Source organism: Ceratotherium simum, chromosome 29 (genome assembly GCF_057802395.1).
Source record: "Ceratotherium simum simum isolate JZ-2026a chromosome 29, ASM5780239v1, whole genome shotgun sequence".
Taxonomy (NCBI): Eukaryota; Metazoa; Chordata; class Mammalia; order Perissodactyla; family Rhinocerotidae; genus Ceratotherium; species Ceratotherium simum.
This window is the reverse complement of record NC_141928.1, coordinates 3,794,828-3,808,472: the sequence shown is the minus strand read 5'-3', so window position 1 is coordinate 3,808,472 and position 13,645 is coordinate 3,794,828. Positions and strand designations below refer to the sequence as shown.

General features: G+C 54.9%; 1 protein-coding gene across 2 annotated transcripts in view; it reads right to left on the bottom strand.

Annotated features, from left to right (window-relative positions):
- The window catches only part of VAV2 (vav guanine nucleotide exchange factor 2), a 192,774-nt gene that overhangs the window by 44,675 nt on the left and 134,454 nt on the right, over positions 1–13,645 (bottom strand). For both annotated transcript variants that reach the window (XM_087418837.1, XM_014782305.2), the window contains exon 5: positions 1,178–1,280. In XM_087418837.1, the coding sequence (XP_087274963.1) occupies positions 1,178–1,280 (103 nt within the window). The remainder of the gene's footprint in view (positions 1–1,177; positions 1,281–13,645) is intronic.

Below are 13,645 nucleotides of genomic sequence, written 5' to 3'. Positions count from 1 at the left end.
AGGAGGCCAGCCAGGCTTTCAGGCCAGCTCCGGGGAGGCGAAGCAGGACCTCCAGCAGCGGGGCAGCGGCTGGGCCTTCCAGCCCCCTAACAGACTTCCTTGGAATGTTCAGGAGCAGAGCTGCCACTGCAAGGCTGCTGGGGGAAGGGCAGAATGGGCCCTGGGCAGACCTGGGGTCAGAGACCCACAGCTGACTCTCCCGGAGCAAGACCCCTTGTCATCGTTGGGAAGGAAACCCACCTTCAGAGCCCTCAGGGGCAAAATGAGAAACCCATTCTTAAGAGCAGAGTTTGGGGCTGTGAGCACCACCACCCACCATGACACCAGCGGAGGCGGCAGGCGCCACCAGAGAGGGAGAAGCCTCTTTGAAAGGCCTCATCCTGGAGCTGCTTCCCCAGCTTTTTGTTTCTCCACCACCAGCTGGTTACTCCCGCACTGAAGGAAAACCCTGAAATTTGCTTTTTGAGAAATTCCCCCCATTTCTTTGGGGAAAACAAATGGCAGCAAAAGCCTCCACCGTTGGCAAGTGGCCTCGTGACCACCCCCAGGAGTCTGGGGGTCCAAGGGGGTCTGTGGCCCACCCCCCCACATCCCCATCTCCCCATCCCAGCCCAGCAGGACCCCCACCTTTCGCACAGCAGCTGTTGGCAATAAACCCGCACTGCCACAAACTGGCGTCCGAGAGATTATTAGCCACGGCCTACTCGGAAATAAATATCATCGCCACACAAAAGACGCACAGCTGGCTAATTGAGCCCACAGTGGTCTCATCGCTCTCTGCACAAAGGGGTAAGACGAGGCGTGCTGCGGGAGACTGAGCACCGAGCTACTATTTTAAGGCTCCCTGGGCAGGAAGGACACCCTTTGGAGGAGAATTCCATGGCAACACGTCCTGGAAGGTCTCAATGGCAGTGGTGTCACCTCCTGGTCTCCTCAGAACATTTCATAGGGAAGAAGGGCATGCAGCAGAGCAGGCCCCAGGAAGGGGAGGGACCCCAGGGGGCTGGGAAGGACTGGGGTGCAGCCTCTGGAGCCCCCTGCCCCGGAGCAGCTCCCCTTCGGTGGCTCAGATGCTGCGGTTGGCTCAGAGTTTTCAAGGAAAGGGCTAGGCTGGTCTGCCAAGTCCAAGCCCCTGTGCGGGTGGGGGGCGCGGTGAGGGCGCGGGCGGGCGGCTTACCATGGGCTGCTGCACCTCCACCTTGATGATGTCCTCGTAGATGTCGTCCCCTTCATCCTCGCACGGGACGCAGTCGTAGATGTCCTCCCCCAGGTCGTGCTCGCTGCACAGGAGGGAGGCGGGTTAGAGGGACAAGAGGTTCCAGCCAAGTCTACGAGGGGATGCAGCCTGAGGGGCCTCGCGGACAGAAGGGGCGGTCAGGGCCACCTCGAGCCCCTGCTCTCGGCCTCAGTCTCCTGGTCTACAAAACGGGGTGAGTACCTGCCTCCTGGGGTTTCTGCAGGTGCATCGTCCCGTGCTTTGCCTGATGCACCTCTACAAGGACCTCCCATGGTAAAGCCTCAAGCCTCTCCAGCCCTTTAATAAGTGCTGGGGACACACGCTGGAGGCCCAGGGCTGAGACGCCTTACCAGGAGTCTTCGCACAGCTAGTCAACGGGAGTGCCAGCTCGGGGGCCTGCACTCTGGCCTGCAGACCAAGCGCCCTCTCCCCGGCCCACGCCTGTGACCTGGAGCCCAGGGCCTCCCCAGTCCTTTCAGCCAAGGTGTGAAGGTCAAGGTGCAGAGCTCACAGGGGACATCTTCCCTACCAGGCGGGAAGGAAGCAGAGCGGAGACGGACACAGTTTCTGATGCGCCTGCCCCAACAAGCACCAAGGATATTACCGCCTAACTTATAGTCCGATAAACCTTGTTCCGCCTAATGTGTAGTCCAATAAACTATAAATGATCATGTCTTCATTCTACTCCCACGTTATCCCCTCTGCCCATACAGGTGGTGGGACCCCTCCTCCAAGAGGCCCTCTGGGATCCCCCGCCCAGCCTGCGATCTGGCCTCTCCCTGGCGCTCTTGCAGCAAGCGCGTCCCTCTCGCTGCATCTCCAGTTGTGTCACAGGTGCCTGTGGATGGCGTGTCTCTTTCCCCGACGGAACCCAATTTCTTAATCCCTTTTGATCACCACGCCTGATACACAGCACGTGCTCAGCAAATGTTTTACCGAATCAGCAAACGAGCCAATCCACCCACCCACCAGTTCCCACCGCCTGAGACAAGCCGACCAGGAGAGTCACTCCGGCCTGGGGCTCAGAGCCAGGAGCCACCCCAGGCCCAGGGCCGGCCAGCTCCTCAGTGTGCTGTGGGGTCCATCCTCAGCTCAGGGCAGGTGTGCTCAGAGGCCTGCTCACTCTGGAGTCCTGGGCCAGCCCCGCACGCCCTCGGCTCTCTCTGAGCAAGGACATCTCTCAGCCTGGGCTCAAAGCAGGGCCTGGCAAAGCTGGCTTCTGGAAGGCATCGCAGTGTGGTAGAGCACTTTCCCTCCCCACCACGCAGCGCGGTCAGTGTTCAGGGGGATGCAGAGGGAGGGAGGTGAGAGCAGAAATGACACCCAGCACCTCCCACGAACGGGTTTCCGGCCCCATCCCAAACCTGGCTTTTGAACATTAGCTGTCATTTGATCGGCTGGGGCAGGGGAGAGAGATTATTCAAAACCTACTGGAGAGAGGGAGGGCGTGTTTGTATTCCAGGAAGGCCTCTGCAGCCAGAGAGGTCGCCCCACAGCTCAGGGCACCTCTCCTGGGGGACGGAGCTGCAATGTGAAACGGCAGATGCATCAGACTTCCCTCTGGGGCGGTTCCCGGGTGGGGGCGGGCGAGACCCTGCAGACAGCCAAAGAGCAAGGGAAGGAGAGGAGGCCGCTGCCGTGGGCTCTTCACTTTAGGTTTTGCACCACTCCAAGCATGAGGAAGCTGAAAGCATGCCAGAGGACGAGTGCTGGCATGGGACGATGGCACTGTGCCAGACCAGCTAACGGACTCCAGTGACAACCACACGACGAGCCACCAGGCCCCTGGTGAGCCCTCTTTGCACCAACACACGTGTCAGGCTCTTGAAAAGACATTTATGCTTTTTAACCTCACAGACTCTCGGAGGCAGAGCGCTGAGGCCACTTCACAGATGAAACGCACTGAGGCTCCACGCTGAGCGGCTACAAGGGGAGAGCTCGGCCCAGGCTCATCCTCTCTCTCCGCCCACCCACCCTCCACTGTAAGGCGTCTGTCGGACATCGGCAGTCAGAGAACTCTCACTGGGGTGCAAAGCGGCACCCAGACAGTGACAGAGGCTCCACCGGGAACCCATGTGAAGGCAGGGAAGGGTGTCTGTGACATGTGGATTTCCTCCCATCTCGGACGTCCGTCCCCTTAGGTGGGCCTTGGGAACGGTCACTGGTGTTGACACAAATCACCTCCCTGCCTCTCCAGATGCGTCCCCAAAGGAAGTAGCTCCCGTAGCTCTACCTGCCAGGTTACTGGGGGTCCAGGCAAGTGCCTGCAGTGGATGTCAGCCACCCAGAGCTCTGTCGTGCAGCAGAGCGAGGCTGGTGACAAAGCCACTGTCGAGAATTCTGACAGTGTGGAACAGCAGGGAGATGGGGAGGCTTTCAGGCTGCTAAACTAGACAACTGCAAGGCAGACGAGGCCGTTCACGCCATCTGGAGACAGACATCAGCTGTGCTCTGATGGGCCGGCGGAAGGAAGTGGGGGCACGGGGAGACTTTGACAGTTGAATATTCTAAGAGTCGGCAAAATGAATAAAAATGACTGAAAGGGGGCCTGGAAAGGGCCTCGAGGTCACCTGGCGCAGGGACGCCACACTGCCAGCACAGGAGTCCCCCTTTCTCATCTCACGTTTGGGGAGCACATCCTGTCCACTCAGCTCAGATCCTTTTCAGCAGAGACCCCCCTGCAGCCGCCACCGCCATGCAATGAGAGTAAGAGCCCGAGATGCAACCTCTTTACTTTCCCAAATAAGCCCAAGGCTTCTCTCTGCTGGGAAAATGGGGTGCACGGTGCCGGGAAACCGGCCAAGTCTCATGGATCTTCTGGAGACCATATTCCTGTTCTGCTGCCTCCGGGTGTGAGGGACGCTTTCATTCGCTGAGTACCCGATGACGTGCCGGGGCCTGAAGTCAGCACTGGGGTATTCAGAGCAATCAAGAGGCGATCTACTGATCCTGGGGTGAGACGGGCACCCACCCCATCGCAAGCCCCAGCAAGAACTGCGGCGTTTAAGGAAGGAGAAGACAGACGGCTGGAGAGGTTGGAAGGTTCCTGGACAGGTGGGGTTTGGGAGATGCTTGGAGGCTTCACGGAGACCCAGAGTGGACTGCTGGGTGCTAGAAAAGGCACCCGAGGGTAGAGTGGCTTCTCCGCCTCCCTGTTCCCTGGCAACGTCTTTAAGTCAGGACTCACTCACCCATTCTGGGCATTCACCGGCATCTAGAGAACACCTGCTGCGTTTCGAGCACAGGGCAGAATGTCTTACGTAGGCTTTTCACTGTGGTTTTGCTCAGGTTTACATAGATCGAGATGCGCCCTTAGCTGTAACATTTGACAAATGGATACCCCCATTAACTCACACTCTGTCACATTCTAGAACATTCTCATCTCCCCTGTAAGGTCCTCTCCTTCCCGATCAATCCCCTCCCCTTGCCCTAGTCACCGCCCTTCTGACTGTTCTCCACCAGATTAGTCTTGTCTGTTCTAGAACGTCACATCCAACGCATCATGTGTTAGGGTCACTTTTGTGCCTGGCTTCTTCCCCCAACATCATGTCTTCGAGATCCCTCCGTGCTGCTGCCTGCACAGCAGTTCGTTCCTTTTCATCACCAAGTACCAATCCATTGTATGAACATACCACCATTTGTCATCCATTCTCTTTTCGATGAGTATTTGGGTTGCTTCCAAGTTTTGGTTACTGTAAGTAGAAGCTGCTATGAGCATTTGTCTTTTTTTTTCTTCTTTTTGGTGGACATAGGCTCTTTTGTTTGTTTGTTTGTTTGTTTTTTGTGAGGAAGATCAGCCCTGAGCTAACGTCCATGCCAATGCTCCTCTTTTTGCTGAGGAAGACTGGCCCTGAGCTAACATCTGTGCCCGTCTTCCTCCACTTTATATGGGACGCCACCACAGCATGGCCTGACAAGCGGTGCGTCGGTGCGCGCCCAGGATCCGAACCCGGGCCGCCAGCAGCGGAGCACGTGCACTTCACCGCTACGCCACGGGGCCAGCCCCGGACATATGCTCTCATTTCCTTTGGGAATGAAATTCCACGAGGAGTAGAACTGCTGGGTTAAAGGGGAGGAGTATATTCAATTTCATTAGCAACTGCCAAGCGTTCTTCCCAAGTGGTGCCGCACTGGCCCCCAGCAGAGGGGCACGGGTCCCAGCAGAGGGGCACGGGTCCCAGCAGAGGGGCACGGGCCCCATCTGCTCCTGGTCCACTTCAGCACTGGTTGCTGCCAGTCTTTTTCATTTCAGCCACTGGAGTGGGAGTGTAGTGAACGATCACTGTGGTGTTATTTCACGTTTCCCTGATAACCAACGATGTTAAGGACTGTTCCGTGTACTTACAGACACTTGTCTATCTTCCTTTGTGAAAAACCTGCTCAGGACTTTTGTCCATTTCTAAAAATTAGTTCCCTATCTTTTTCTTATTGAATTCTAGGAGTTCTTTATATATTCTGGATACTAGTCCTTTGTCAGATATGTTTTGTGAATTTTTTCCCAGTCTCTGGCTATGGCTACTTATTTCTTAATAGGGTCTTTTGATAATTATTCATTTTTAATTTTAATGAAGCCTAATTTATCAATTTTTTCTTCTCTGGTGTCCTGACTCTGTCTTGTGTAAGAAATCTTTGCTTTCTTCCAGGTCACAAAGGATTTTCTCCTATATTTTCTTCTAAGACCTACATAGTTTTAAAGTTTATATTTAGGGCTCTGATCTTTCTCAAATTAATTTTTGTGTATGGTGTGAGGTAGAGACTGCAGTTCATTTTTCCCCACAGGGATATCCAGGTGTTTCAGAACAATTTGTTGAAAACTTTACTCTTCCCATGGATTGCCTAGATCCCTTCGACAAAAACCAAGTGATCACGTAAGTGTGGGTCTATTTTGGAATTCTCTGATCTATTCCATCAGCCTATTCATCTATCCTAATGCCAACACCACCCTGTCTGGATTACTTTAGTTTTATAGAAAGTCTTGAAATCAGGCCATTTAAATCCTCTAGCTTTGTTCTTTAATAAGATTGTTTAAGCTATTCTAAGGTCCTTCGTATTTCCATACAAACTTTGCAATCATCTTGTCAATTAAAAAGAAAAAGTCTGCTGGGATCATAGTAGGAGCTGGATTGAATCTACAGTTTAATCTGGGGAGAAAAGACACCTTAATGATGTCATCTTCCAATCCATGAGCATACTATATACTTTCATTTACTTAGGTCGTCTTTGATTTCTCTCAGCAACATTTTGCAGTTTTATCATAGACGTGTTGGAATTTAGGAAGTTTGGGGCCGTTATTTTTTCCGTATTTGTTTCCTGCCTCATTCTCTTTCTTCTAGTTCTGGGGTTCCAGTTACACCTACGTTAGACCACTTGACACTGTCGCACAAGGCTGAGGCCCTATTCATATCTTTCAGTCTTCTTTCTGTCACTTAGAGTGTATCCCTTCCATGCACTACTTTCAAGTTCAACGTCTCTTTCCTCTGCCACCTGTGGCCTTCTGTTAAATGATCCAGATACATTTCATTCATCATGCTTTTCAGTTTTAGAATTTCCATTTGGCCCTTTCTGAGAGGCCCTATTTCTCCGCGAGGCTCCCCATCTGTTCACTCATTTGGCGCAGATTTTCCTCCGCGTCCGTGACCACGCTGGTAAAAGCTGCTAATTGTAACAGCTGAGTCATCTCAAGGTTGGTTCCCATTGATGGCTTTTTCTGGAGTATGACTCACGTGTTCCTGTTTCTTTGCAAGTCTGATGATTTTATTGGCCACTGGACATTATGAATGATACATTATAGAGACTCTGAATCCTACTATTTCTTCTGAAGAGTAATATCTGTTCTGACACTTAACTTGGTTGGACTGAAACTTCAAACTCTGTCTTTCCTGTGGAGGGCTGCAGCGGAAATGGCTGCTGAATTCCGTTTCCAGCTGCTGCATTTTTGGCTGGAAACCTTAGGGTCTTTCCTGTGTACGTGAAGTTTCATGGTCAGCCAAGGATTTGGGAGGATTACATATGCAGATGTGGGGACTCCTGCTCTCTGTGGGTCCCTCCCTTCCAGTATTTCTCTCCTAACTTTCTGGCTGTTCTACCAGCCCCAATTTCTTTCCTCTGACACCTCAAGCCAGTGAGAGTGAAGCTTCCTGCATGGACTGGGGAATGCCCTCAGGTAAAAGGCTGCAACTCTCAAATCCCATCCACAGTGAGCTCCCCTTGGAGAACCTGTGGGTCCCTCCTGAGATGACACAGTCCCGTCCCCTCCCTGTACTCACAGAAGGGACAAGACCACAAGACTGAGGCACTGGGGACACACCCACCCTGGGTACCCCAACACACGTCCAGCACCATCTTCTCAGCCTGCTTTTCTTTCCAGCATCAATAAAGACATGGAACATTCATCCACACGGGATCATCTTTCATGCACCACTTCCCATTCACCTCTTCTGATTCACTCAGGGCACTGAGATTAAAAATAGGCAGCCAGAAACGTGAGAGGGAGAGCTGTGTTCTGGCATCCTCACTTGGGACAGAAAAATCTCAAAAATGCAGACACCATCCCTCCTCTCTACTCTGCACAATGTCTGCTATCCAGAGCCCGCTGAGGACTGGAGAAGTGAATCATCACCTTCCTGCCTGTCACGGCCCCAGTGTCCCCTCCTCTGTGGGTCCTCATCACGGGGCCATCAGGACACTCACAGTCCTACTTTCTCCTTCTGCAGCACGCTTCACTTATGAAAACACTCTCCCAACCGTTATTTAATTCAGGTCAACGAGCACTGAGAAGTCCAGGTTCATACGTATTATTTGAAATTATAGAATAGTAGCACTAAAATTTCCCTTTATGCAGGTTGCACATTATGGAAGAGGGGAAATAAAAAAAAACAGCAAAGAAGTGGGGATTTTTAAATGAAAAGAAAATTATGCAAGTAAAATCAAACCTATTTGTTAAATTCAGCAATTAAGATAAAAAGACTATCAAATTTGATTGGTTAAGTCAACACTTATCCTAGGACCAATTCTGTGCCGGTAACTTGTTGGGTCCAGGGCGGGGGGACACACAGATGACAAAGGCACCAACTCTGTGCCATGGGCCTCACGGTCCAGGTGGGGAGACTGACAGGGCAGCAGTTAGTTATGTCTGAGATGCAGATGCTTCCACAATGCAGGAATGTCATCGCGTGGGGGGACAAGCTCTGGTTCCCAATAGTTCTGCTCCGTTGGCCAACACTGGCATGGACCTTCCACTATTTCCTTCCTTATTAGTAAAAACGTCGTCTCCAAAAGGAAGTGTCCTGGATGGAGCGGGGGATAGATTACGGCCTCAGGCTTCTGTTAGGGTAGATTAGTTCACGTCATGACCAGCGGGGCCCGGGGCATCTGACGGCTGTGGCTCTTGGCCGGGAGGAAAGGGAAATGACAGGTGTGGGTTTGGGGAGGTCCCAGGGTCTGAAGGGTCCTGGAGTGCAATGCAGTGACCGGAGCGTGGATCCGACTATGCGAGCATCCTGGCCTCTGTTTGCTCCTGCAACACGAGACTGCTGAGTGTCCAGCTATGCCCTGGCCCCCAGAACCGGAGCCGGCCCCACGAGGCCCCTGCACGTGGTCGTATAGGGGAGAGGCAAGGCAGCCGCGGCCCCCACCCAGCCTGGTGCTCTTGACCCAACCCCCACCCAACCTCCCACAGTCCTTGAAAACCACCCCAAGGCTCTGCAAAATCCGAAAGTGCCTTCTGAACCACAGTGCAAATCCACAGCGTCAGGCTCTTTCCACCGCATCCTGATTCTTTTCAAATCCGTCCCTTGGGCCAACAAAGACACATCTTATGGAGGCTCTAAGTTATCAGAGGCTACACTTAATGGAAAAATTCAGCGTCCCTGCCACACCAGACGTGTGCACACAACAGCGCTCGGTCAACGCTGGAACACACAGCTGGCGGGTCCCCACCTCCTTCCACCTCAGGCCGGGCCTCACCAAGTCTCTTGTAGGTGGAAACTTGACTTTCTCGCTTGTGAACCCACTCGAGGGGAGGCAGTCAGGCAAGTCCAAGATGGACTCTCAGCCCTGCCAGTTTCTGGCTCTTAACTCTGGGCAAAATACTCCAAGCCTCAGTTTCCCCATCTGCAAAGTGAGAACAATACCAACCCCCTTGTAAGGTCATTGGAAGGATCAGCCAGAAGGTAAATGACCAGCACAGGCCTGGCATACAGTAGGTGCTCAATAAGTGGGACTGTGTCCCACCACCCCAGAGGGTGGGAGGGGAGGACGCTGTCAAGACTAAATACACCAGATGTTTTTAAACACGTGAGACCACAGGGTCAGGAGGCCGGGCGTCCGCGCTGACTTGGCCTGCATGGGTTTCAGAGATCGATGGCCCTTCTCTGTTCAGGTCCCCATGAGAGCACCCGAGGACGGATGTGGACGGAGGTGTCCTGGGCCAGGGCAGGAATGTGGACGCCCAGACGCAGGTGAGCCTCCGGGCCACGCTCACGCCACGCCGGGACCCCAGCTCAGCTCCCTCCAGCTGGACGCCGTGTGAACACCACAGCCTCCCCAGCCCCCATCGCCCGCCCCCCACCGCCCCCCGCGTCCCCTCCGTGTCTCATCCTTTCGTTCCCGCTGTTCTCCGGCTGGCAGCTGCGCGGACAGATGCTAAATCCCACAATTATTTTCGTCTTCGCAACGGCCTGAGACGCTCCAGGAGGGGCCCAAGCCCGGCCGGCTGCCCTCCAGAGACGGCAGAACCCGGCCCCCTCACCTCCCGCCGAGACCCCGTGGCCCCCGGCCCCAGAAGCTTTGCCTGCCTGACCCGATTTTGTTACAAACAGTCAGCGGCTCAGAGAGGCCCCCCACTCCCCCGCCGCCTGAGCAAAATCAAAGAAAATTGAACAAACTCCCCGCTTTCTGCCTCTGGTGAGCCTGTATGTTTACGGCGGGCAGAAAATATCGCTGCTGACAGGCGGGACGTGCCTTCTGGCCCCACGCTGTCTGATGCTGGGCAGCAGGGTAGAAAACCATCCTTAACCTGTTACTAGGAAACGAAATCGGACATTTCCCGACCTCGGTCCACACCATTCGGTGGGGGCGCAGAGAGAGGAGACTTCCGAGGGCCTGAGGAAGCCAGCCGGGGCTGGATGGTCTGCATGCGGGGACAGACAGACAGACAGACAGACAGACAATGAGCTGCTTCCATGTGTGTTAGGGAGGTCGGCCTCACACGCCCTCGGCGGACCCTCACCCTAACCTGTAAGGGAGGGGTTGCTCTCCCTATAGATGGAGAAATCAGGGCCCAGAGAGGGCCAGATAGTCCCCCAAGGTTGCAAAGCCATGTAAGAGCACAGCTAGACAAGACCACGGCTACCAGATGCCCAGAGGGAGCCGGTTCACCTGGCTGTGCGCTCCCCACCACGACCCTCTTTCCAGGTATTCTTTCTAACCAGCAGAAGAGCCTCCCGACCACCTGGGCTGGGTCACAAGGGGGAGGCCCAGGGAAATGTCCTGGGCCACAGCAGCATGGCTCAGGGTTTCAATCCCTCCTTTGTCACGTGAAGTGTGCTGTGTGACCTCAGGCAAGTCACTTACCCTCTCTGAGCCTTAATTTCCTCAACTACAAGATGAGGGCAGGACCACCTACCTTGCAGTGTTGTTGTGAAGGCTGAGCTGATGGGGCAACACCCAGGCACAGGACCCGGCACTTGGGGACCCACCGAACTGCACCTGCAACCACCGCCTGGATCCTCAGTATAGGAATAGCAAATGTTCCGGACCTCACCCTTGGGCACTTCCTCTGTGCCACAGTGTGCAGGGCCCAGGTCAACTTATCTGCCCTTTCTGTGCTCTCTTCCCTTAGGGATGACCCTTATGGGGAGCTCACCTCTGGGGGCGGCATGGGACAAATACAGGAAGCCAATAATAACACAGTGACAAAGACAATCCTGGTGTACTTTCTAATCTTCTGGGGAAAGGGCACTTCATTCAACCTGGTAGGGTTGGAGATGGCTTCTTGGAGGAGGTGACCTCTGGGCTGGGTTTTGTAGGATGAATAGGAGTTTGGCAATCAATACAGCAGATATTACGTACACGACAGGATTTTTTATAATGAAAGCCAGCATGTTATGCTTATTCATTTTTTGAGCAATATTTATGAAGTGTCACTGTGTGTCAGGTTTGTGATGAACACAAGAGAAATAGTGTTAAAAAAGCCCTCGTCTTTACACTCATGGGGTCCCAGAAGACAGTGACGGGAGTGATTCGGAGAGGCCTTTCTTAGAATGTAAATCTCTCCCTCTGGCCACAGCCCGCTGGTCCCTGCTTCTTTCTAGAAAACAGCAAGATGAACGTGCCCGGCTTGAAAACCTCCCGCTCCACGCTGGCCTCTCCACCCTGCAGAGAACACTTTAAATCAGAACACAGAATCGCTGTGATCATCTCGGACCTGAAAGGACCCAGGTTTAACTAGGTGTTAAAAATAAAAATTCATGAAAGTCTGTGCCGTACCTGCCAGCCTGCAGACATTTGAATACTCAGCCAGGCAGAGTGGCCATGGGGCGTCCACTCGGCATTTGTTCGGAAGGCCCCTGTGCTCGCTCTCACAGAGACGATGCACACACTTCTCTCCCGCAGTGCTGGGGGTCAGGGAGCAGGGCTTCAAGGTCACTGAAGCCCCAGCCCCCACGGCAGCCAGGGCCCTTTAGGACACCTCAGGCCTACGTACCAGGGGCCAAGGCGTCCCAGGAGGGCAGGGCAGGGCCCTTGAAGCCACGGGGAGCAGAGTGCGGGCTGTTAGTTCTGCTGGCTGCGGCCAGTCGCCTCCGTACCCAGAAGAGAGGGAGGCCCTAAGCCTGTTTACCCGGCAGGCTGTGGGCGGCTGCCCTCTGCCCAGCCGGTCCTGCAGCAGCTCCAGAAGGGCAGGGGCATCGGGCAGTTTGTCTAGACCGCAGAGTCAGGGGAGAGAGGCCAGGGGTCCAGCGCTGCTTGCCCAGTTACCGGGCTGCACATATGGGGTGACTCTGGGGCGGGGACCCCTGCCCTCAGTTCCTGAATAACAGACACAGCTGAGACCCAGACTCTCCCAGGACCCCAGCGCCAAATAAGGCAGTGACCAGCCTGGCGGGGGCGAGGGCAGATTTCCTAAATCACATCTTGGCAAATCCTGTGCACCCACAAAGTGCACTTCCTCCAGGAAGCCCTCCAGTATCTTGGCCTGTCAAGGTCTGATCCCAGTGGACACCGCCTGGGTAGCTCCTGCGGGAGTTAGAACAGCCATAAGAGCACTGCAGGGGCCCAGGTGGGGCTCCATCAGACAGCCCTGGGGCAGGGAGCGGTGGCCAGGCAGGTGGCCTTCTGAGTCAGACAGATCTCGGCTCTGCCCTTAGTTGCTATGTGCCCTTGGGCAGGTGCCTTCACGTCTCAGAGCCCAGCTCCTCCTCATCCAAAGGGAAGGCTCCAGGACCCACCCACAGAGCTCAGCATGGGATCAGACCCCGTATGCTTCATGGGCAATGGCTTCATTCCTGCCGTCATGTCAGTCCCCACGGCCGGGCCAGGCCTCCCAGAGTTCACGTGAGGATGGACAGGCCCTCGACAGGGTCTGAGGGACCACGTGCTGCCCAGGAGACCTCAAGCCGGGACCGCGTGTGCCTGAACACAGTCGGCTCCCTAAGTGTTTGTTGTACAGACGAAGGCCTGAGTGGCCAGAGGGGAGGCAGCTCAGCCGGCAGAGAGGGTGGCCTTGTGGAGGAAGGACCATGGGAGAGCAGAGGCCATTCTGTGCCTGGCTGTCACCACCTCACCAGCCCAGAGCCAGGGCACCCAGTTCTGGGAGGTGTCCCCGAGCACCGAGACTGCAAAGCAAGAGGACGCCTTTGCAGCACTGTCCCCGGCAGCCAGCCTCGTCCCCGTCCAGCCAGCCTCCTCTCCACCCACGGCCTCCTCCCACCATCGGCCTGAGGATGGCAGCCACCCAGGCTGGCCGAGGCGGGTGTCTGCCAACACCTCCGCTCCGGGGGGCTTTACTTTCAACCTCCTTCAGACTGTGGTGGGGTCTATGTTCTCCACGGAGGCACGGAGAGAGGGCTGCCTAACAGGGCCGAGTTGTTTGTTTTTAATAGGGCTGCTTCTGTAGAGTCTGTTTTCAAACTTGGCCCTTTCGAAAGGCCATCCATTGGGGCAAACATGGGACCTCCCCAAACCCGGCCCCTCCGGACCCAATCCAGGCCTCACACACGGTCGTCCCCCACACACGCAGGTCTCCCTGCGCGACCTGAACTTTCACACAGGGCGGCCTGGCCATCAGGGAACATGGCATAGCTTTTAAACAAACTTTCTTTGTGGCTGGGAGAGGCAGGAGGGCGAGGACACTGGGGTGGGTGAGGACGGGCTCTCACTGATGAGGTCACAGTCAGGCAGAGTGACTTG